Source organism: Sphaeramia orbicularis, chromosome 19 (assembly GCF_902148855.1).
Source record: "Sphaeramia orbicularis chromosome 19, fSphaOr1.1, whole genome shotgun sequence".
NCBI lineage: Eukaryota > Metazoa > Chordata > Actinopteri > Kurtiformes > Apogonidae > Sphaeramia > Sphaeramia orbicularis.
In genome coordinates, this window is record NC_043975.1 from 37,646,599 (window position 1) to 37,669,641 (window position 23,043).

Here is a 23,043-nt window from a genome sequence, read left to right on the forward strand (position 1 = left end):
TTCCAACTCCTTTTTGAGCATGTATAATTTCATTTCATTTGTTTTATGAATTTTTTTTGTTTTGTTTTGTTTACTTATCAACCTTTTATGTACCAGAACTGATATTTTATTGGTTGGTTTTTGTTTTGATTTCTCTGTCTATATGTTCGAAATAAAGATTTCAATCAATCAATCAATCAATTCTCAATGGGGTTCAGGTCTGGACTCTATGGTGGCTAATCCACGTGTGGAAATAATGTCTTACCCTCCCTGAATCACTCATTATCAACCTGATCCTGATGAATCCTGGTATTGTCATTTTGAAATACATCTGTTTCATCTGAGAAGAAAAAATTCACTGATGTTCAGACCTGGTCATTCAGTATATTCAGGTTCAGCTGATCTCATTTTATGAAACAAATAACGTTTGTGAACCTAAACTTGACCAAAAGGAGAAACCCAGGATCATAACACTGCCCCCACAGGTTTGTACTGTAGGCACTAGGCATGATGGGTAATTACTCCATCCTCTCTTCTCATCCTGATGTGCCCAGCACTCTGGAACAGGGTCGATCTGGACTCATCAGACCACATAACCCTTTTCCACTGATACGCAGTCAAATCTTAAAAACAGACCAGCACAGTGACTGACTGTGCACCAGTAATTCAAAATATAGTGTGAGTGTTGAAGATCCTGGCAGGCCAAGAGTCATGGAGCTACAACATACATATTATCAGACTGTGATTAGACTTAATCCTCCAAAACTTTTCTTGAAATATCAAGGCTTAAAAAAAAAAAAAAATAATAATAATAACGGATTAGATATCTATAGCGCTTTTCAAGGCACTCAAAGCGCTTTACATTATGATGATGATGATAATGATGATGATGACGAAATCCTTTATTGAAGGATTGAAGGAATTATTCAATTAAATTATTCAATAATTAATTGAATAATTTATTGACTGAATAAAGTTTATTCAGTCATCACATAATACAACCACTGTCAACACTACAAACATTACCAACAGGTTAGTGTCTGAAAAGGCACAGGCAGAAGTATAATGCTTATATTAACGCCTATCCTACATAACAAATTAAGCTACCTAGAGTTCAAAATAGGAAAAAGAGAAGACAAAAATACAAACAACCAAACAAACAAACAAGCAAAAACATAAAGAAGTGAAACTTAACCAGAAAAACAGAAAACATAACCAACCAAATTAATGGTAATTTAATGTAGAGTAGAAAATAAATTATTTACTTATTAATTATTAGATCTTAACAATTCTAACCTTCAAAAATTGCCCTACATACCATTTTTTTTTAAAAATAAAACAAAAATGAGCAACACATTTGTAAATCCATGCTGGCCTCATTCCATAGTTAAACTCCATGAACAGATATACATCTTCTTTTAGTCTCTTTTCTAGCTTTTTATACAACAAATTTACAAACATCTCGCAAATCATATTTAGACTATTGATCCATGATTCGAAATAAATAGATAAACATGGCTGATACAAAATCCTGATTTGTGTAAAATTTTCTGGCTTTAGTTTCTGGCTAATTTTCGAAGTTATTCATGTGTTTCGAGAGCTGAATGCGACTGTACAACCCCCAACATAAACGTTTTCATTCATACATAATAGCTTCAACTAACTAATGAGTGATGTGTTATGGTAATGCAAAACCTGACTTGGGGGAGTCAGTCTCAGCCCTGATCTCTTTAATGTGCTTCCAATCCAACATCATATGAGCTGTCACTCATCTGAATAAAACACCCCACACCCTGCTGCTCTGCCTCCCACATCTAAACTTCAGACTGAATCCAAACTACTAATGACCAAACAAGGGATTTATCTCTGCGCTGAGACAATAGAACAGACTGTAGATCCAAGTGATCACCATCACTCTCCACCCCCCCCCCCCACCCCCCCACCCCCCAAAACCTGCCTCACACCCTGACAAATTACAGCTTCCTCCTGCTATTTCCTGCCACTAATTGCCTCTGGAAGTGACAGTGTTTGGGTGGTAGCTGTCCTCTCCAGTCGCCCTGTGCAAGCTCAGTCAGGAGGAGAACTGTAATTACTGCCGCTGCTCCTGCAGTTTTTATTATTGAAGATTTTAATTGCATTCTGGACACCTTATGTAGTTACTTGCCACTCTCAAAGGATTTAATCTGTGAAGGAAACTGTCAGTGAAGGTGCTCAAGTAAAAAGTTGATGATGCTCTATTTAAGAACAAGCTCTGTAGGTATTAACCAATTACCACTTTTCATTATGTGAGACATCCTTCTTCTGCCAAGTCAATTTGAAAACACCAACTAGAATAGGGACACAATTAAATTCCATTTCCATTTGAATCTCTTCCCATATAAACAATATTAATCTGTATTCTTCAGGTACTGAGTTGGAACTGTAGTTGTATTTATATAGTAAGTACAGCATATTTTTCCTTAAACAGACTCATGGAGTGCTCACAGACACAAATGCTACCTCGTATCATTAAAATCTTATCACCCTGAGTTAGAGGAGACTTAGCGAATGTATTGGTGTAAATTTTATGTACAGGAAATTATGGGAAAGATAGTAATGTAAAAAGTCTGGATTTCTGGATTCAAGCAGAAATGTCTGCTCAAGATTTTTGGGTTAAAGGTTTAAGAGTTTAACTCCTGCCACATTCTGTAAGTCACTGCACTGTAAGAGTCATATTGTATAAATGAGGATGAACGCAGCTAAAATTGTGGCAAATATGGTATACTTGTTGTACATGGTCTCAGAATAATGGCAAGTTAAAAAAAAATGTTTCCAAGGGTCATTCTAGTGATGATATGATCCACATTTAAATGTGTACAAAATCAGGGAAAAATGTAACACTTAAACCTCCACTTTAAATATGGATGTTTTTCTAAAGAGGTATTTTCCTCTTGCCCTTAGCAAACATTCTATCTACAAACCTTTTTAAAATACTGACACAGACCTGTACAAACACTTAGACTAGTGTTTTTCAACCTTGGGGATGGGACCCCATGTGGGGTCGCCTGGAATTCATATGGGGTCGCCTGAAATTTCTAGTAATTGATAAAAAAAAAAAAAGTAAATAAATTACTAATAAAAATATTTTGTAATGATTCAATATATATTTCATTATAATTAAAACACCACACACTTTTCCCAATAAAAATCAAGTTCAAATAAAATGCAGGATATAACATCTGAAAGGGCATAGCTTGATTGGCCTGATCATGTAACCACATGCATTACTACGCTTCAACCTGTCCGGACACAGTTGAAACCGGATCAAACAGAGAATGGAAAGATTTCTTCACCTGTCTGTCCCCACTAAGACATCTCAAAGAGACAAATGTCTCCGTTTTGAATGTCTGGGGTCACCAGAAATTTGTGATGTTAAAATGGGGTCACAAGCCAAAAAAGGTTGGGTACCACTCACTTAGACCATTAATTGCTTCTGTAGCAGTTTATACTGTGGACTGAACATAGAAGAAGCAGAGGTTTTATTTTTAGTCTGTTGAGCTACAGTGACTGGTTAAGTTACAAGTGTCTGATTGGGTTGTCGAGTGTTACTTGTATTCTGCAAATGTCATTATGACACTGGTGCATATGTCTGTCTCTAAATGCATCAATGCACTTAAAAATCAAAATCTTGCCAAGTGTATTTTTCTCATTTTTAGTCAAAATATTTCATCACACTTGAAATAAGACATAATCCCTAAAGAGTAACTTTTCAGTGACATACAAAGAACTTATTTTTAGACAATAGATCTTGAAAATTGTATTTCAAGAAATTTTACCAAGATAATTTTCACTTGTTCAATTGGCAGATTTTTTTTTTTTTTTTTTTTTTGCTTAATTCAAGATTTTTTTGCTTAATTCAAGCAAAAAAAATCTGCCAATGGAACAACTGAAAATTATCTTGGTAAGATTTCTTGAAATACGATTTTCAAGATCTTTTGTCTAAAAATAAGTTCTTATATCTCACTGAAAAGTTACTCTTTAGGTGATTATGTCTTATTTCAAGTGTGATGAAATATTTTGACTAGAAATGAGTAAAATACACTTGGTAAGATTTGGATTTTTTTCCAGTGTGCTAAGTTCAATCTCTCACAGAAAACACACATATCGGTAAGAATTATATTTAATATCCCAGATGCAGGTTCATTAAACAGAGCAACAAGAACCATGCACATGTGGAAGAGAGACATCATTATTTTCTGTTCTCTTCAATTACGCCATTTACTTATGGATGAGAGGCCCAAATGTAAAGAAAAATAGATTAAAAAAATATCTTTAAACTGTGATTTCATAAAAACTAGATATAGATATACCGACTGAGCCCAATAAAGTCTGAGGTGTTATGATCCATTTATAGTTTATAGATTAAAGTAATGTGTCTCTAAAGATGGTGTGGGTTTGATCATTTTCAGCATCAACAGTTTCCATTTTTAGATCAGTTACTTCGAGACTCGAGCTGCTCACCATGAGTGCATGGGCTTCAAACAACATGAGTGGGAGGAATAAAGAGGAAAAAAATGCAAAATACTGTTGACACCCTGTAGCATTCACTGTAGCTTTCACAGATTTGATTTAATCTATAAAGACCCAAACATCCGCTGTCGACCTGAAACGTCTACTGATCTATAATGTTTAATACCTGTTGATCCACTAATCCTATCAATACATGTAAATAATTGGTGTAAAATACAGTTTGCCATTTTTTCATGGTCATCAGATATGATCCATTTGGATGTTCAGAGGCTCCATAGTGAACGGGGAAACATTGTCATCTTCTACAACATTGATTCACAAGTAAAACCCATGGAGTTTGATCAATGACGGTGGTCAGAGACACTTATTTTTATGACTAGCGGCATTGTACCCATGGTGCCATTGTACGATAGCATGATAAGTAGAACTTGTCTGACACCACTATCCATTTGTAAACTACCATTTAATCATGCATTGTGCGTGTAATAATTTGAGCCAACATGTAAGGCATGAAAGGAAGAGCATGTATTTGTTTGGCCTGTCAAGCATGATTAAATTCATACAGCGGTCGTGAACTGCAGCCTTCACATTGTAGCATCGTCTGCTAGCTGTAGAAATTTCATGAACGGCAGCATAACCACTTCCGAAAATGGAGTATGGTGGCAGGGATGAAGAATTCAAGGTAGGGAGAGGCTAAAATCACCCAGCATACCTCACAACATCTGAATATGGACATAAAATTGTGCCTAGTAGATAGTCAGGTGATGTTTTTATTCATTTGGTGGTGTTTGGGCCTGTGAAGGCTGAGGAAAATCTGTACAAACGCCCTCCTGTGCTGCAACATCAATCGGACGGACACAGAACATGCATTATATAGTAGGATTAGTTCATGATATTTTTGCTGAAGAGGTAAATTTTTTTCAATTTTGATACAATAAACTTTGAATTTACTGTGAGCTTTAAAGAACATCTACATGGTCAGTGAATTAAATATATGAAAATACATGATTTATGCCAAAAAAAACTTAAAATAAAGAGGAAAACATTACAACAAATGGTGATAAATCATAAGGTTAAATACAGCGAAAAATTAATTTGGGAACCGCCACAAAAGTAGCTCTGGCTCTTTAACAGTTAAGGTGTAAGATGAAGATGAACATGTATTTTCAGAAACATACTGGCCAAAGAGGACAATAAATTTTGGTGAAATATGAGTGTGAATCTCTTTTCAAATATTTCATCTATTTACCTTGAGGGTGTCAGAGTCAGCACAGGCAGTACCCCCTGTCAGAATTCCTTCTCCCAGCAGTCTCTGTGTTTTTCTGTTTCGAGGGTCTGGAGACCTGGAGGAGCCCATCCTAATGAGCAACAGTCCAAGTAAGAAGCCCAGTGCCAACCCCAGAGCCAGGCCAGAAAAATACGGACTGAGAGGTAGGATGAAGTAGCCATAAGACAGCACTGCCACACAGAATAAGGTCATGCGTGGAAGGGGTGAGATCCTAACTGGGAGCTCTGCAGGGAGCTGTGGCCCAGCAGGCTGGATTTTCCTCTCAGTGGTTAATATTTGCATCACATCACCGTCGGTAAATATTTCCAGCTCCTCATCCCTGTGGTATTGTGGGTAATGATGCACAGGGCAGACGCTGCGGTGGTGTCTTCCTGGATGTCTAATAGAGGGCCAGTCAAACACCGGCAAAACCTCAGCATCCGTTCTCCGAATATTCCTCCCAGGAGACTCCAGCCCCCCCATATCTGGGCTCCCTTCCTGACCCAAGCCTCTGGAACTGACCTGGTGTCCCCCCTGATGTCCCGACTGGTGCCCCCCCTGGTTCTTCCACTGGTGTTTGGGGCTACCTGTGCTCTCCTCTCTCATGATTTTACTGAACATGCTGCTAAATGGTTCATGCACAGCTTCAGAGAGTTTCCTCTTGGTGTCCTCGAGCTCCATTTTAAAGAAGCCACCTTTCAGACCCTCTGCGCTCGGCGAGAGTGAACTTGGAGACGGGGGCGCGGTGCGAGAGTCCCCATTGCTGCGGGTTTTAGCCTGCGTCAGCTGCTTCCACAGGTGGAGGTTGAGGCGGGAGTCTGATTTAGACTGTGACACCTCAGGCTCTGAGCGGGAGATTTCTGTGGAGATCGACTTCACAAGGTTCAGAAGTGGCTTCGGCCTGAGAGTAGAGCTTTCCTTCAGTTCCAGCTCCGAGGAGAGAGACTTGACCAGGCTGGCGAGGGGTCGGTGGGAGGGTGAAGAAGAAGGGCCGGGGGACAGGAAGCTGGGGCTTGTGGTGGAGCAGTTCCCCAGAGAGCCAGGGGATGAGGGACTAAGAGGGACATGGAAGGCCTGGGTGTGCAGCGCTCCCTCATCCTCCACTGAAAACTGCCTCTCCTTTGACAGAGATATGGAGGGGTAGTCCTCATCGTGATCAAGGGAAAAGATGAGCTCACTGTCGTCCAGGCTGTCCCACTCTCCCTCTGTTCCGGTCAGCTGGATCACGATCCCCCGTGGGACATGTCGCTTGGTCCCAAGGGTGCTGGCACTGACAGGGGAGTGGGTGGGTGGCTCCTGGAGATGTGTGCCACCTCCTCCTCCTTCCCCATTTTTTCCACCCTCTGCCATTTCTGCTCTTCACATCACACATCCAAGGCACCTAACAGTCACTGAAACAGAGAACGAATAGAAGATGGTCAGTTAAGTCATTAAGCATTTCTACATTTGTACATTAATTGTGAAGGAAGTTCTGATATTTATTCTCTCTGTACAAATGATCATATATTGTTTTTGGTTCCACTCGCCTGTACAGAACTGGGTCAAAGGGCTTTTGTTTACTCTGCACCTTTTGCATGGAATCAGCTGCAGAAGGACTGGAAACGGAGTTAATATCATTTAGGGCTGCACGATATTAAAAAAAACTGACATTGCGATTTTTTTTAACCCTGTGATATATATTGCGACATGAAAAAATATAATAGCTGTGTGGTGCTGATGTAAATGGTCAAACTAATTAGTTGTATGACCCCTTGTTGTGGCAACAGGTGGAAGGCACTGTCAACACAGAACACGTGTTTCAATATCATCCTTCTTGTCGCCAAAATAATTCCAGATAACTGCTTTTCTTTTTGGCATGAAGTCTTCATTTACGGGGATTTTCTGTTGTTCATTGCTCATTTTTCATTATTGTTACCAGCGACTCACTCTGAACTGATTAAGAACGATTGTGAATGGTGGATCGCTGCATGCAGTGTGTGTCAGGTACCCTTGAAAATAGATGAGAACATGTTGAGTTCATTTGCTTCCTACATTGCAGGACCTGCAATGTGACTATTGCACACATGCACATTGCAACGGCGATGCTCAAACGATATATTGTGTAGCTCTAATATCATTGAGCGGTCTTAAGTCCAAACTGAGAGTTCATGAGGCTGACTCCATAACTTGCCCTCAATCTGCTTGTAAATGTTATTTTTTACCAACAATGTATTGTCAAATGTGTCTGTTATATGTGTTTTAACTGTAATCCTGTACGTGTGTGTTGTATTTGCTGTTGCCTGTCTTGGCCTGGACTCCCTTGTGAAAGAGGTTCTCAATCTCAATGGGACTTTTCCTGGTTAAATAAAGGTTAAATAAAAATAAAAAAATAAAGTCTCAGAGTCAAAACAAATATAAGAATGTGTGAATGAGCTGCAGAAAGAAAGAAGCAGCATCTTTTCAACACTTGTGGCTTAGTTCCACAGGAAGTGCTTACCAGTGCCAGCTACGCATTAATATTTAGCTGTGAAGAGTTGTGTGAAATTTACATTCATCTGTAAAGTCTACTGAGGCTGAATCAGAACCAAAGTAACCACCTCTCCCATAGCTGTCGCTCCACATACCGAATGAGTTTAGAGGCAAAAATAGACAAGACAGCTTTTCCCCCCAAATGTTTCACAAACTAGGGCAGCAGGCCTGGATCTAATGTATTTTATGTGCACATGATCAATGAGTTTGTAAAGAGGGACTGTAATTTTACAGGGAATGAAAACACATCACATAACCATAAGAACAGTAGGAAACATGTATGCAGATAAATACTGTATATCGTTATCGTCGCCTCATAGCACAATTGCCTAAGTCATACGCTGTATGGACAAAAGTATTGGGACACATTGAATTCAGGTGTTTCTTTTCTAACAGGTGTCTGGGATACAAAAAAAAAACTGACAAATGTCATGATATAGTTTTATACTGGGATAAATATCATTACATTCCATTGGTTAGTTTTGTGTAAATAGTTATCTTTACTTCCAAAATGCCCCTGAGATGGTTTTTACTTAATTTCTCTCAACATTGCCTTTTTTTTTATCCATGACTGTAATTTTAAACATTCTGCCTCTAAATTTCTGCAATATTTTTTGTGCTCTGACTGTAAATAATAATTCTCTACCACAACTAACTATGTACTTCACATCTCACTTGGGAATAAAAATCTCTGATTAAACTTGAACCCTTTATAAAGCAGTCATAGAAATACTCTGAAATTCAAAATTCCAACCTTAGTGTGTTACATAACCAGACTTTATTACTTTTATTAATTTTTTTCCAATTTTTTTTTAATTATGTAGAAAATCAAGGTCAATGAAGTTACCATATTTGGTTCCCTACCCATAAGTGGCCAAAAAAAAAAAGGAAAAAAAGCCATGAAGTAAATACAAAAAACACACGTAAGATGAAAGGAACATGTGTTGTAGAACAGTAGAACATTAGAACATCACTTTTAGAACATTACAACAACATAAGTTCTGATCCAGACACCTGTCCACAGCCACATTCTCCCTCTGAACATCATTCCTTACATTAGTACCATTACTTCATGGTACCTAACAAAGCAGGTACACTCACTGCACATGCAGAGGTGGACCTTACAGACCCTGTAGACCACATTGGACCTGAGATTGTTGACTCACTGTCCTCACTGTGACTGCTACTTTCACTGTCTTGTAATGTAGGTGGAAATTACCAAAAATAGTCACTTGCCCTATGAAGGGTTAAGGAACTACTGATGTTTATAAATTATATGGACAAAATATTGGAACACATCATGGCTACAGCTGCAAGATGTCCTCTTCATGCTGATTTGACATATAAACATCAATATTAATAATCAGATATTCATCAAATATAAAACTACATTTTGACATTTGTTATTATTGTTTTGTAGCCCAGACCCGTTAGAAAAGAAACACCTGAGGTCAACGTGTCTCAGTACTTTTGTCCATATAGTGTATGACTTACGCAATTATGCTAAGATGCTAACAATATGTAATTTCCACAGTTTTTATGGTAAATGTAGACATAATCACATTGACTTTCCTGAGGTTAATATGAGGCATGTCATCTCCTAAAAGAAACTGATCCAAACCCCAGAGTCACAACCTCTGCTGTCTTCTGGAGCTGCTTAAAGAGTTACTTATGTAACCCTCGGATGAATACTGAGGGGAGTTCAAAGAAGCTTTCTGTCACTCCACCCCCTTGGAGCTTCTGCGTGTCAGCAGCATTGCGTGTTTCCATATTAACGGCCACCACCTACTGACACGTCAAAATAATACAACCAAAAAGCTAACAGCACAGAGCAATAGGCTGAGAAAAAAGAGCAGCTCTGCATCACTGCACACAAGTTGCGAATCAGCACAAAGGCCTAGTGGGGACCCTTTATTTGCTGTCTCTCTCTGGGTCAAGTGCCCAGCCCTGTATTCAAGTTAAACCCTACCTACGACCGGTCAGATTTACGTAACTGTATTACAGCACTGTGTGGCACAATTTCAACCAATTCCACAGCAGCTGGTGGATTCTGACTAATCTGCTCTCACCCAAAATGGATGGTGGGGGAGATAAACCTCACAGACACACATGCAGGCAGCGTTTAGAACCTCCTCGTAGCTTTTCACAGGGTGGGATGTGGGACTAGAAGCTGCTTGTTGCCAGAGAACACACATTAATGCACATTACATGCATGAGCCCACGTGCATGTCTGATGGGCTTATTTTTGTGCCTTATTAGTGAACTAAAAAGTATGCATGAAACTGCTGAAGAAAGTAAATGTAAAATGCTTTTATTGTGCAAACTGTCATTTTGTAAAAACAGAACCTTAACAGTGAAAGACAAAACTGTTATCCTGTAAAAGTTTTCATATCAGCTAACATCAAAACTTTTTATCACCATAAATTTAAAATCAGTATTTCTGTCACATTTAAAGGCTGATTTTTGGTCAAAAGATATAGAAGCAAAATATTATAAGTCAAGGGTGTTAAAAATACAGCCCATGGGCCAAAACCATCCCATCAAAGGGTCCAATTCACACACAGACCAATATGATCTCAAATGGATCAGAACGGTAAAATACTATCCTAATAACCTAGAAATAATGACAACTACCAATTTTTCTGTGTTTTAGTGTAAAAAAGGAAAGCTACATGATAATATTTACATTTACAAACTATCCTTTCACAATAATTATGAATAACTTGAACAAATATGAACAACATGAAATGTCTTAATAGAAATAAGTGCAATTTTGACATCATTTTGCTAGTGTTTCTCAACTTTTTGTTCATTTTTGTGCATGTTTTGTTCATGTTATTCTTTATTTTTCTGTCTTTATCAAATTTCTCAAAATTACTAAATGTTTTGTATATTTGAAGGTCCACAGTGATCTGTAAGTTGTAATTCACATCTAAATGATAAAATGAGGCATAACATTATTAAAATTACACTTATTTTTCTTAGGAAATTTTAGGTTCATGTTTTTCACATTTTTAAAGAATAGTTTGTAGATGTAAACAGTTGCATCATGTCATTTAACTTTTTAACAATAAAACATAGAGAAAAGTTAGGAGTTGACATTATTCATAGGATGTCATTCTATTTTTAGAATAATAACTTGAGATCACATTGGGCTGTTTGTGGCCCCTGAACTATAATGAGTTCGACACCCATGGTATAAGTGGGTGTAAATTATTTGCAAAATAAAATGTTGAAAGAGATTATTTCTGATTTCATAATTTTATACTTATTTCATTCATTTTTTTGTGTTTTAGCTGAGTGTGAACCAATGTGAAAATAGACTATACAAATATATGCAATACATGCCTTTGCAGAGCTGGACCGTTTCTACATTTGTAGTGGCCAAATGACAGTTAGTTGTAGGTAATTAACTGCTGTGTTTGAAAGACAACTGGTAGTAAGATGGGTAATCAGAATATAGCATCACATCCTCTTTAACTACATTGCATCATCATTCTAGCACTGAACAATTTTATACAGTTAGCCAACAAATGAAACCTTACAGCTGATTTAATTGTACTATTGTATTAAGTCGAACAATAATGGGTGATATAATGAAGTACATTTAGAGAAGAAAAAAGGTGATAACCAATTAATTAACCAGAATATTCAACTAGGTACAACTGATTTAGCTTTTTTTGCTAATATTTTTCCTTCAGAGTGAGTATTACCACTGGAGAAGCCTCACATCAGCTATTAGCCATTACTGAAAGCAAGTTCTACCAATAACATTGGTTTACCTTATCCAATAGATTAATCACACTGAACTATTGGTCTGTTTCTATTATGGTATGACTATGATGATATGTACTGTATAAAAGAAATTTACAGAGTATAGGAAATTCAGATTTTAAAGGTTTATCCATTGTACCACCCAGCATTACAATCCACTGAACTGTGGTTTTGTCCAAAAATATATGACTTAATAAATATAAATGTATAATAACTCATTTTTATTGGTGAGCCCAAGTCCCACCCCTTCCACTGCACCCCATGGGACTTAATTTTGGAAAAAGTATGCATAGCATTCAGTGATGACAAAGAAATATTTTTTTTAATCCTGTTTGAATTGCCAGGAAAGTTGTTTATTGCAAAAAAAAGCATCTAGTTTTGTGTTAAACAACCCAATAGACTGCACTTCTCATCACACATGATATATACCATCAACACCAACACTGTCCTCTGCCTTGGTGCATTCTAGCTCTCACCTCACTTATAAAGAGTGAGGTAAAAAAGTATTAGACAGGATGAAAATTGCTATAGTTTGGTCATGTTGAAGCTGTAGAAACATCTTGTGACTCTGAACAGACTGTGGAGGAGACAATTATCATGACACTATCTGTTTCTCCTAATGTCTCTGCTACTTTCAGGTGTATAGTCTTTATCCCTATAATGACAAACGTATCATATTTGATACATGAGTTTTGAAGTCCTCTACATGATCAATGTGATATTTTTTTTCTTGTCAAACCAGATGTATACAATTAGATACATGCAATAGACAGATAATACACCAAGGGGGAGGAATTCATTCACCAGAGGCCTTTCCAGCAACATTACAAGATTGTCAGGAGGTAGAATAATTTTGAAAAGGAATTACCAATTTGTTAGACATGTCTGTGTTTTATTTTTATTTATTTTGTTTTATTTGTTTATTTTGTTTGTTCAAAAATAATAGTATTTGAGCATTGAGACCTGATGTATCAATATGATACAAAATTGAAAATCATACACTGCGATGAACTGGCGACTTGTCCAGGGTGTACCCTGCCTTCGCCCCTATGTAGCTGGGATAAGTTCCAAGCGACCCCCGTGACCCTAGTGAGGATAAAGCGGGTTCAGAAAATGAATGAATGAATGAAAATCATACATAGAAATTGATATTTGAAAAAAACAAACAAACAAACAAACATGTATGATTATTCAGAAGGACCAAAAAAGGCTCCAGTTTCAAAGAACTGGAATTTTCTGTCGATGATTTAATGGTTCAGGCTTTACAGGGTTAAATTTCCATATTTTCAGGAGGATAGTTCAACAGTTTTACCATAAACTGTGACTTTCTTGACTTTATTCTTGAATTCTCCTTTAAACTGACACACATAATATGTGTAAATGATGCATACTTCACACAGGATCAAAAAATTAATTGTCCTTCCCCACTGACTGTAATACATTTTTTTCCCGCAAATTAGGTTCTGGAAGGGGTGGGACTTCTCTTCTCTAGATAAACAATTCTGAAACGCATAGTCTATACATAGATTGAAAATGTTTCAACAACATGTGCATTACATGTAATGCAGTACATGCATTTAAAGGCATAAGTGAATATGAGTCTCCAGACAGATCTTTTTTTCCATAGAGCAAAGGTCACCCAAGAACTTTTACTCCAAATACTTTCATGATGCTGCTGGCACTTTCATCCTCGTATATGAATCCTGTCTGTATGTGATAAGCCTCGAGTCACTGCTCTGTCAAGTCTATGTTTTTTCCACTTTTTTGCAGAAATAGAATATTTCCATAATTAGGTTGGAAAGTGTTTGTGGGATCTCTGCTGACTCCCCAGACCCTGTCCTTGGGGGGGGGTTTGGTTAACTCTGTTGTTGGGAGTACTCAGCTGTGACGACCCCAGAGGCCAATGAAAGCTGAGTAAAACAATGTGGTTGAAACAAGGACAAATACAGAAATGCTACATAAATAATAGACAGATACAGTATGTATGTCAACTATTTTTTTTAATCACATATAGGGCATTATTTTGCTCTCATCCAGCACAGTGTTAATGAATAAAAACACAAATGTGAGAGGTGTTAATCGTACAGCTATGTGAAAACATGCACAGCTATCATGTGACAACTGTAGCACGAAACACAGCTCACATCTGCTGTAAGTGCGCCGCAATGGATTGGATCTGTTCTTCACACTCTCAGTCAGTGAACACATCATCCTAAGAGCACTTCTGTGACTCAGTGAATTGTGGGTGTGCGGCTTGTTTGTTTAAGACTTTGTGTGTTTGTGTGCAACTAGTTGATCAGACACGAACAGTAACAATCTCAGATTAACATTAATGCAGGGTTTTACTGTGAAATCTGACAAATCACACAGCCGGATTATGGGCTAAACTAACATTTGGTGGGATGTGTTTCCAAGCTAGCTCATCTCCGTGACCCAGTGTTGATTGTAGTTGTTAGTGCCATCACAATCCTTCTAAGTCTCTTTACTATCAGCTGTCTTATCCTTACGATTGAGGTCAAACTCAAATGGGTCGCAATTTTGAACCACCTCAAGGTTTGATGCTTGTGAAAATGACTTGAATAATATTGAATGTCACAGGGTCTCAGATCTCACACCGAAGCCAGGTATTGTACTTTACACAGCATTTTATAGGATTTAACATTAAGTACTTCAGTCAGGTTATGGAAGCACCGGGTTCCATTTAGAGAAGCAAAGAAGCAGCCAGTGTTATTTGTTCTCCTTTCAAAAGTCATGCTGACTTTTTAAGTGAAAGCAGACTTGACTCAAACCATTTGTCACAATCTGTCATAATCTACCTCTCATAAGTGCTAAACTAGTTAACTAATTACTAACACTGTCAAAAAATATGAACAATATACAGAAATATGTATTCGATATGTGAGCATTAGCAGAGTATTAGCATTCTTCCATGTACATTTTTAACTTGTACCACAGCTTTGACACAAACATGGTGCCAATGTCACATCAAACCATGTGAGAAACTCATGAATAGTGTGCTAAGACTTTTCTTTTAGCAACGTTAGCAACCAAGCATAGAAAATCTTCCCTTTCAGAGAAAAAGAGAGAAGATGTGGAAATGATCAAACCTTCACCTTCTTTACAAACACATTACTTTCAGCTTTCAAAACATGATCTTTTGACTGTTCACAAGACTTCATGCTCAATTGTTTTCTAAATATCTACAAAAGCACATTTTAAGCATGGAATGTTCAAAGCAAATTCAAAACATGTTTCTCACGCGGTGCAACTGCATACAGCGCTTCTGTGAATATGCAGAAGAATACATTTACATGGGGAAAAGGTGTAAACACACCACTTATAGGGGTTTCAACTCGAGCAAAAGATTTTTTCCTGCAAGAGTCAATCTGAATTGAGATTCTGCAGCACAAATAATCATCAACTTGTGACAGAATAAAAAGGAAGCGGACTGGAGAAAACTGGGTGACACCTGCAAGTCTTGAAAATGTCTGTTCATTAATAAAAACGATTTTAATTTATAATGACCTGAGTTTCCAGTAGTGTAGAATTATCTATTAGTTGTTTAGCCCATAAAGACCCAAACATCTACTGTTGACTAAAAGCATCAGCTGATATAAAATGTTTAATACCTGTTAATCCACTAATCCTATTAGTCCATGTAAATAATTAGTGTAAAATTCAGTTTGTCATCTTTTCATGGTCACCAGATATGACCCATTTGGATGTTCAATGGCTCCATAGTCAATGTGGAAACACTGTCATCTTCTACAACATTGATTCACTAGTAAAACACATGGAGTTTGATCAGTGACAGTGGATGGACACACTTAGTTTATGTTCAGTGATTGATATTTTTGCTAAAAAAAAGTCACTTTTTCTTCAGGTTTCTCTGTTTTGATATAATAATATATAATGAGTCTTCATGAGCATCTAAATTGTATTATACATAGGAAATTCAATATAGGAAAATACATGATTTGCAGTGATAATGCCAAATATAGAGGATAATATTACAGTAAATGGTGATAAATCACTTAAAAAAGGTTAAATAAAGAGAAAAATTCATTTGGGAACTGCTACAAAGATAGCACTGGGCCTTTATGGGTTAACATAAATATCTGCATGTTACAAATACTCTATTACAGTGGCTGTATTCATGTAAGTAATATGAGCCGAATGTTTGCTTTGTGTTGGGTTAGAGTGGATAATGCCGTCACTGGAATGGAGGAAAGCACTTGTAATGACTGAAAACCTTCCTGCTAACACTGCTGAGACTGTTAACCACTATATTTACCACAGATATATCCACATTTGTCCTCAGTGATACAACATGACTCCTAAAGCCATGAGTTTTAGACAGTTTCAACACTGAGCCTTAGCTCTCCCTTATCTCCAATAATAATTCAGAGTGGACGTTACTACTTAAATCCAGAAATCTAGACTTATTTACATTGCTGTATTTTCCACTCTTTCCACTAAACATGCATGTGTTTTGCATCAACACATTTAACTGAGTGTCTTCTCCCTCTCCCTGAAAGGAGTTTGGTGATTTAACCCATAAAGACCCAAACAGCCTCTGTCAACCAAAACCATCTACTGATATAAGATGTTTAATAACTTCTGAACCACTGATCCTATCAATACATGTAAATAATTGGTGTAAAATACAGTTTGTCATCTTTTCATAGTCATCAGATATGACCCATTTGGATGTTCAGAGGCTCCGTAGTTAACGTGGAAACACTGTCATCTTCTACAACACTGATTCACCAGTAAAACCCATGGAGTTTGATCAGTGACAGTGGATGGACACACTTGGTTTTACATTCAGTTGTTGATATCTTTGCTAAAAAAAAGTCACTTTTTCTTCAGTTTTCTGTTTCTGAAATAATAACCCTTAACTTTAATCTGAGCTTTTTTGAACATGCACATTATCAGCAAATTAAATACAGGAAAGTACCTGATTTTTATGGAAAAAACACAAAACACAGGGGATAATATTACAATAAATGGTGACAAATTGCTGAAAAAAGGTTAAACAGAGAGAAAAATTTATTTGGGAAGTGACATAAAAGTAGCACTGGGTCTTTATGGATTAAAGTACCACTCGAGCCTGATAACCTCTAAGTTGGATTTCAGTCATTATCAGACTCCACTTTGAAGTTAATATGACAGCAAGTAGTGTGCACATGAATTTTACTTGTAAAATATGGAAATTATATGCCTTTTCTCATATCTTCTCACATTTAAATAAATAATGAAAAGCAGTTAGAGTCCATGATGGGTGAAATTAGCAAAGTCTAAAGCAGGGTTCAGCAACATTTACAATTTTAAGAGCCATTTTTGTCAGAATTACTATCAGAACATAAAACTTATTCATTGCAAAATGGAAAAAACATCCAGTGGTAGAGAGGATATGCACGTGACATCACCGTTAGTGGAAGTCACTGAGTGGCAGAAAGAGTGAGATGAGTAGCAGCATTGGCTTCAATACTGTCTAAACTGAAGAACAATATTCAATAAAAAATGAGGAAGAGCTGTTGTACGATTGATTGTATGAACAGGTTTGAAAAGCAGTCGGAGCTATTGTTTTACAGGCACCGAAAGCCAAAGAAAAGAGAAGTAGATGGATCCAGAAATCCAGGAAACCAAACCTAGATTTGTGGATCCTGTTTGGTGTCAGGTAACATTAATTTATGCTGTATTTTTGGGTAAAATCATATCTTAAATGACATATTGTTTTGGCTAACGTTACTTCTTATAAAGCTCTTGGTTTCATGATCAGATCTTTCATGGTTGTTGTCTTCATTTTGTGATTATGAACCTTGTGCTCCTACATGATTTGTAAACTAACTTAAACTGAGGCTAACCTAGTTTTTCAAATATGGGCGTACTGGAGAATAAAGCTACAACGGCATATTAGGGCCACATGAGAAAATAAACTACGAGTATAAAGTTATAAAACATCGATATAAAACCCGCAATTTTATGATAATTACGTCGAATACAAAAAGAATCACAATGTTAGCAGAATAAAGCCATACTTATAAAAACAAAAAAAAAACTCATTTTGACAAAAATGTCATTCATTTATGGGATTAAAGTCGTCATATTCCAACAATAAAGCCATAGTATTACAAGAATAATGTTGTAATTTAAAAACAGGTGGGAAAAAATCGTAATTTACAATAATGAAGTCGTACCCTGCTGGTCCACAGCAGTAGTATCTGTTGTATAAAGTACTTGATCTGAACTAGACATAAATCTCCTCAGTACCAGTAGATCATGCATATATTCACTGGGGTCAGTCCACGGTCTACTGTAAATGCACTTTGGATCAGTTGGTTCTCTGCCTAGTTTTGGACCCTGGCTGTCAGTAATGATGAAACCATGTATATTTGTTTCAGGTAAAAATAGTGATGATCCCCTACACCCTGGTTGTCAGGGTATGCGATTTTGGACCACATGTCAGTGTTCGTGGACCACTTGTTCTTTGGTAGCTCGTACGGATCCATGTCCAGTCCAATTACCCTTAATTTAATTTCATATTTCACATTTTCCCAGTCTCGCTGGGTTTACTGCTATACTATGCTATACTATGATGTTGAGCAGGTTGATTTTTGCCACTCAGTCTGACTTAGAGGGGCGTGGCCTAGGGGGGGAAGTGATGTATGTGCATACCTTCTATATGTGGCACCATTGATTTTTCCACAGCGGGTCCAGATGTTTAAATAACATATGCTTTGGTTAAAATGTTTTTTCTTCTGTGTATAGGCTGCACATTTTAGAAGTGTACAATGTAAGATTGTCCTGAGACTAACAACAGCAAAAGCAAAATGTTCAAAGTTAACTGTTATTCATTTCAGTATGTTTCCTAGGAGCATCTGGAGAGAGGTTACAGAAGTACATCTGGTTTAGGAGACCCCTGATGTAGGGTTAAGAAAAAGGAGCACTACTCAAGACCAGTCCTGCTATTCCAAGACCCAATGTCACTTAATCCACACATAATGGACAAATACAGCAGCCTATAGTACTCTGCTCACTGCTCCTTTCTACCTCTTAGGAGTTACACTTCTCTCTGTGGACTCACATCTTCAAGACAAGTGTGGAGCGCAGACCTGTCAGTAAATAAAGGCTCAGGTCACTGTGCGCTCACCTGCAAAATCACTGTCACTTTTACTTTTCTGCTCTAAAGCCTGCAACGCTAAAAGAAAAAAAAAAAAAAAAAAAGAGAGAGGGGGAAAACACAGACAGAAAAACAGGATACGGAACTCATATCAGCATCCATGCAAATTAGGGATGTTACTTACCCGAAAAAAATAAATGTGCAAGGAAATGTGCCTGCAAACCATTGATCGGTGTTATCTTCTGCAGAATCCGGCTCCATTTGTGGACAACGGCACGACCTCTCTGTCTGTCTCTCTCTCTCTCTCTCTCTCTCTAATATACAAACCTCCTCCATCCAGATGTGTCATGCGCTGCCGAGAATCACAGCTCAACCGAACTGATTATAAAAACCGTGCCGCGCTCCATGGTAATCCAGATTAGTGCGTCCTGCAGCCTCAACACGCGGACGCACACACCAACTCATCCCTATACAGCAGATACACTGTGTAAATACTTCCTAATTGAGTCTTAAACAGTATTATTTTGTTTCCTTTTGAGGTCCAGGATGAGGAAAGAAAAGCCCAAACTTACCCGCAGCCAAGTTCTCATGCGTCTGATCCAATCCGTCGGATAAAACTGAAACTTTTTCCCCCTTTGCGCGTCTATTAACGAGGATGTGGAGCATGAAATAAACCCGTGACTATACAGAAAAAAGAGGAGGATGCACAGATGAATTATTCTCCATCTTTCTCCCCCTCCCTCCCTCCATCTTGGCCCATTTAAAGGCACTGGGAGGAAGCCCTAGATATGACAGGATGAGGAACGGGGCCGGGATGGTGGACTGCATCTGGGGGACAAACAATAACCCCCATCCATCACTGACTGGAGGAAGTGCTCTTAAACAACCTGGGTGACACTGATACTGAGCCCCACACAGCACTGTATCACATGCCAATCATTTCTATATTACTTTGGCAGCCTTTCTCGTCTTTTGTTCAGTCATTTATCTGATTCTGTTCTATTATTAATCTTAATTTAATGTCTTTATTGCGTTTTTCCTGCTCCTGTTTTTATTGTTGAAAAGAAGAAGAATTTATAAACATTATATCTATAAAATTACATCATTTAATTGCAATTCTCTGACCTTTGACCTATGGCCACCAAAACAACAGAGAGCCAAAGTCCCACCCCCTTTCATCACAATTTTTGGATTTGGGTGTTTCTATGAAACTGGGTTCATTAGCTTTTTAGACCCAATAAGAGGTGAGAGCTAATAAAGCTATGCTTCTCACTGCTCTTCGAATATGACTCTTTTTCTTTTTTTGCGTGTATTATTATTTTTTGCTTCCTTGAATTTTAATTTCTATATTATGTTCTGCAAAGAAGTCAATTAGTAGCAATCAGGAAGCTTGTACCATTTCCATATTCAGAATAAATCTAAATAAATAAATAAATAAATAAATAAATAAATAAAAGAGAAATTTTGAAATTTGAAATTAACTCTTAAAACAAGATAAATTTTCTAACACTTATAAATCTAAGTTTGTTTGTTTTGTTTGTTTTTTTTCTTTTTAAATGTAGGTAAGAACCAAATAATTTGCAGTGGTCAAATGCATATTGAATGAATGAATGAATGAAACTTTTTGCCTGATATGCTGCTATCTATCTATCTATCTATCTATCTATCTATCTTGAGATATTTGTGAAAATGTTAGTTGTAGTGCCACCTAGTTGCGAGGTTTTAGAGACCTTGTAGGATTTTTTTTCCAACCCAAGCACAAATATTTGTGGTCATGGGATGTCCAGTGTTGCATGGACACTTTTGTTTCATAATCAGGTCCTTGCAGCATTGTTACATGAATTCTAATTAAAAACAACAAACCCATAGCAAAGGTTTTGAATGTATTATTTATTGTAATAATCTCAGGCAAATAAAGAAAATGGATGGCACTTCATATAAACAAAACACAATATGAAATAAATAACATTTCATTGTCTGAAAATGTGTGCAATGACATCCCTGTCCATTTCATTCTTTTTCTTTCATTCGTACTTGCAGTAATGTTTGAGTGCCTCTGGGAGCTCCAGCCAATCAATGGCCATCCTGTGAACAATGTGCTTCTGGATGGCTTTCCTACACAATGTCTGCAAAGAGGAGACTGGAATGATATGAAAGAAAAGAGCAAAAGGAACAGATTAGTAGGAAAGAGCTCAGAGGAGAGAAGCTGTGAAAAAGGATGCATATAAAAGTGTCGTATTTTGCCTGATGTAGGGTCACACTTACATCCATACTCCACCTGGACAATGCGGACACACTTGGTAGCAGCGAACACGTCCACCACTGCGTAGAGGGGCTGAATGGTGGGGATAGCCCTCGCAGAAGCTCCCATGTCCTCCCCATTGATGACAATATGCATGTCGGCTTGCCCCTGGCCTTTAGGCACATAGAGAACACCTATCCTGCTGCGTCTGGCTGTGGGGGGAAGTGCATTCGTCTTATACAAGTCGTCCAAAATGTGACTGAAGCGTCCGGGCCGGCTCCGGCCGACCAGCTTGTCTCTGGGGATCCGTACGTTCTCAATGTACAAGTGAGTGTCAGTAAAGAAGGTCTTTGACATGGTGTTGACTCTTCTTCCTCTATCTGCCTCATCATCAGCTTCATCTTCAGCTAAGCCCCTCCCCAGCCTGTGACCTCCAGCTAGACCTTCTTCCTCCTCTTGAACCCCAGAATCTTCTCTGATCTTATTGTGGTTGCGAGTGATGGCAAACACCCAGCTGTCACCAAGATCTGTCAGATCTGGAATGGAATACTCAGGTACCACATCAAGGTTCCTGGGGTCTCTAGCGGTCAGGCCAATGCGGAGGTGGCCACACCATCCCAGCTCCTTATCCTCAATCTCTATCAGAAAGATCTCCCCGGGGTTTAGGGGATGTTTGCTGAAACACACTCCATTAGCAAAGCTCTCCACCCTCGTGGCCTGCGTTCCTGAGTGGTCTAGTCTAACGTTAGTTCCATGGATGGGATGGAATTCCATGAATTGGTCAGAAAAGGGTTCCATCTCCTGTGGAGTATCCGTCTGGTCAAGCCGTCACTAATATGTGGTGAACAGAAACATCTGATTTACTGAATCTACAAAAGAGATTCAAACTGAGTCACATTAGCTGAGACATTAAAACAGATCACTTACCTCTAAATTCCAAAAACCTTAGGATTAGTTTTGATACCACTCTTGGTGTCCAACACGTGGTCGTTGCAGAGACACAACAACTTGCACAGACATGACGAGACAAGAGCCCAGCTCTGTCTATCTACTGGCCACTCATGGGAAGCTTCTGGTAGAGGCTATTTTTGAACAGCTGCATGTGTCAACAGATGGCGAGGTATGTCTGTGTGTGTGTGTGTGTGTGTGTGTGTGTGTGTGTGTGTTTGTGGGGGTTGTGAACATGCTTGCAGTCACTCACATACACACATGGAGAGACTTTGCAGTGGGGTCGGTGGGAGCAATGCAACCCCGTGGGCCCAGCTTTCATTTAATTCCACAAACCCTTGTACTCAAGTAATAGCTATATAATTAACATAATTCCATATGCTGTGGAGATCTACTATCAGAGGACCAGCACTCTAAATATGGACCATATAGAGACTGCAAGGCTTCAATTCATATGTAAAGTAGTAATTAGAGTAATACACCAGGATACAGAGGTCAGTGAAGATAAGAAATGAGGAGGAACTGTATTTTAAACAGTTCCACTCTCTGCATGTACTTATAGTCAGTGTATATAATTAATGGGTAAAGATTTACTGGCAGTTAAAGGGTTGTAAAACATATCAAATATATTTTCATCAAGTCAGATGCATTTGAGCCAAAGGTGATAGAGACACTTTGTATATAGTATTA

General features: G+C 38.0%; 2 protein-coding genes across 6 annotated transcripts in view; both read right to left on the reverse strand.

The window, feature by feature from the left end:
• The window catches only part of tex2l (testis expressed 2, like), a 37,118-nt gene extending 17,635 nt beyond the window's left edge, over positions 1 to 19,483 (reverse strand). For 2 of the 5 annotated variants that reach the window (XM_030121806.1, XM_030121803.1), the window contains exons 1-2: positions 19,348 to 19,482; positions 5,738 to 7,146 (exon numbers count right to left, since the gene is read on the reverse strand). In XM_030121806.1, the coding sequence (XP_029977666.1) occupies positions 5,738 to 7,105 (1,368 nt within the window). In that variant the 5' untranslated portion in view covers positions 7,106 to 7,146; positions 19,348 to 19,482. Of the gene's footprint in view, positions 1 to 5,737; positions 7,147 to 15,150; positions 15,227 to 19,193; positions 19,234 to 19,347 lie in introns of those variants that run through there. The other 3 variants (XM_030121804.1, XM_030121805.1, XM_030121807.1) reach the window with 3 other exon arrangements.
• Positions 19,484 to 21,094: 1,611 nt separating this feature from the next.
• On the reverse strand, positions 21,095 to 22,474 carry neurl2 (neuralized E3 ubiquitin protein ligase 2). The gene is made up of 3 exons (XM_030122001.1): positions 22,333 to 22,474; positions 21,429 to 22,236; positions 21,095 to 21,303 (listed from the first exon to the last, which is right to left on the reverse strand). The coding sequence occupies exons 2-3, from the start codon at positions 22,201 to 22,203 to the stop codon at positions 21,188 to 21,190; spliced, it is 891 nt and encodes a 296-aa protein (XP_029977861.1). The 5' UTR covers positions 22,204 to 22,236; positions 22,333 to 22,474; the 3' UTR covers positions 21,095 to 21,187.
• Positions 22,475 to 23,043: the final 569 nt, after the last annotated feature.

What these genes read in the sequence shown, in the direction of transcription:
- neurl2 (XM_030122001.1), bottom strand. Translation starts at nt 22,203, where the DNA reads ATGGAACCCTTTTCTGACCAATTCATGGAATTCCATCCCATCCATGGA. An exon ending in TGTCCAGGTGGAGTATGGAT is followed by an intron (nt 21,304 to 21,428) that starts GTAAGTGTGACC and finishes ATATCATTCCAG; the next exon opens with TCTCCTCTTTGCAGACATTG.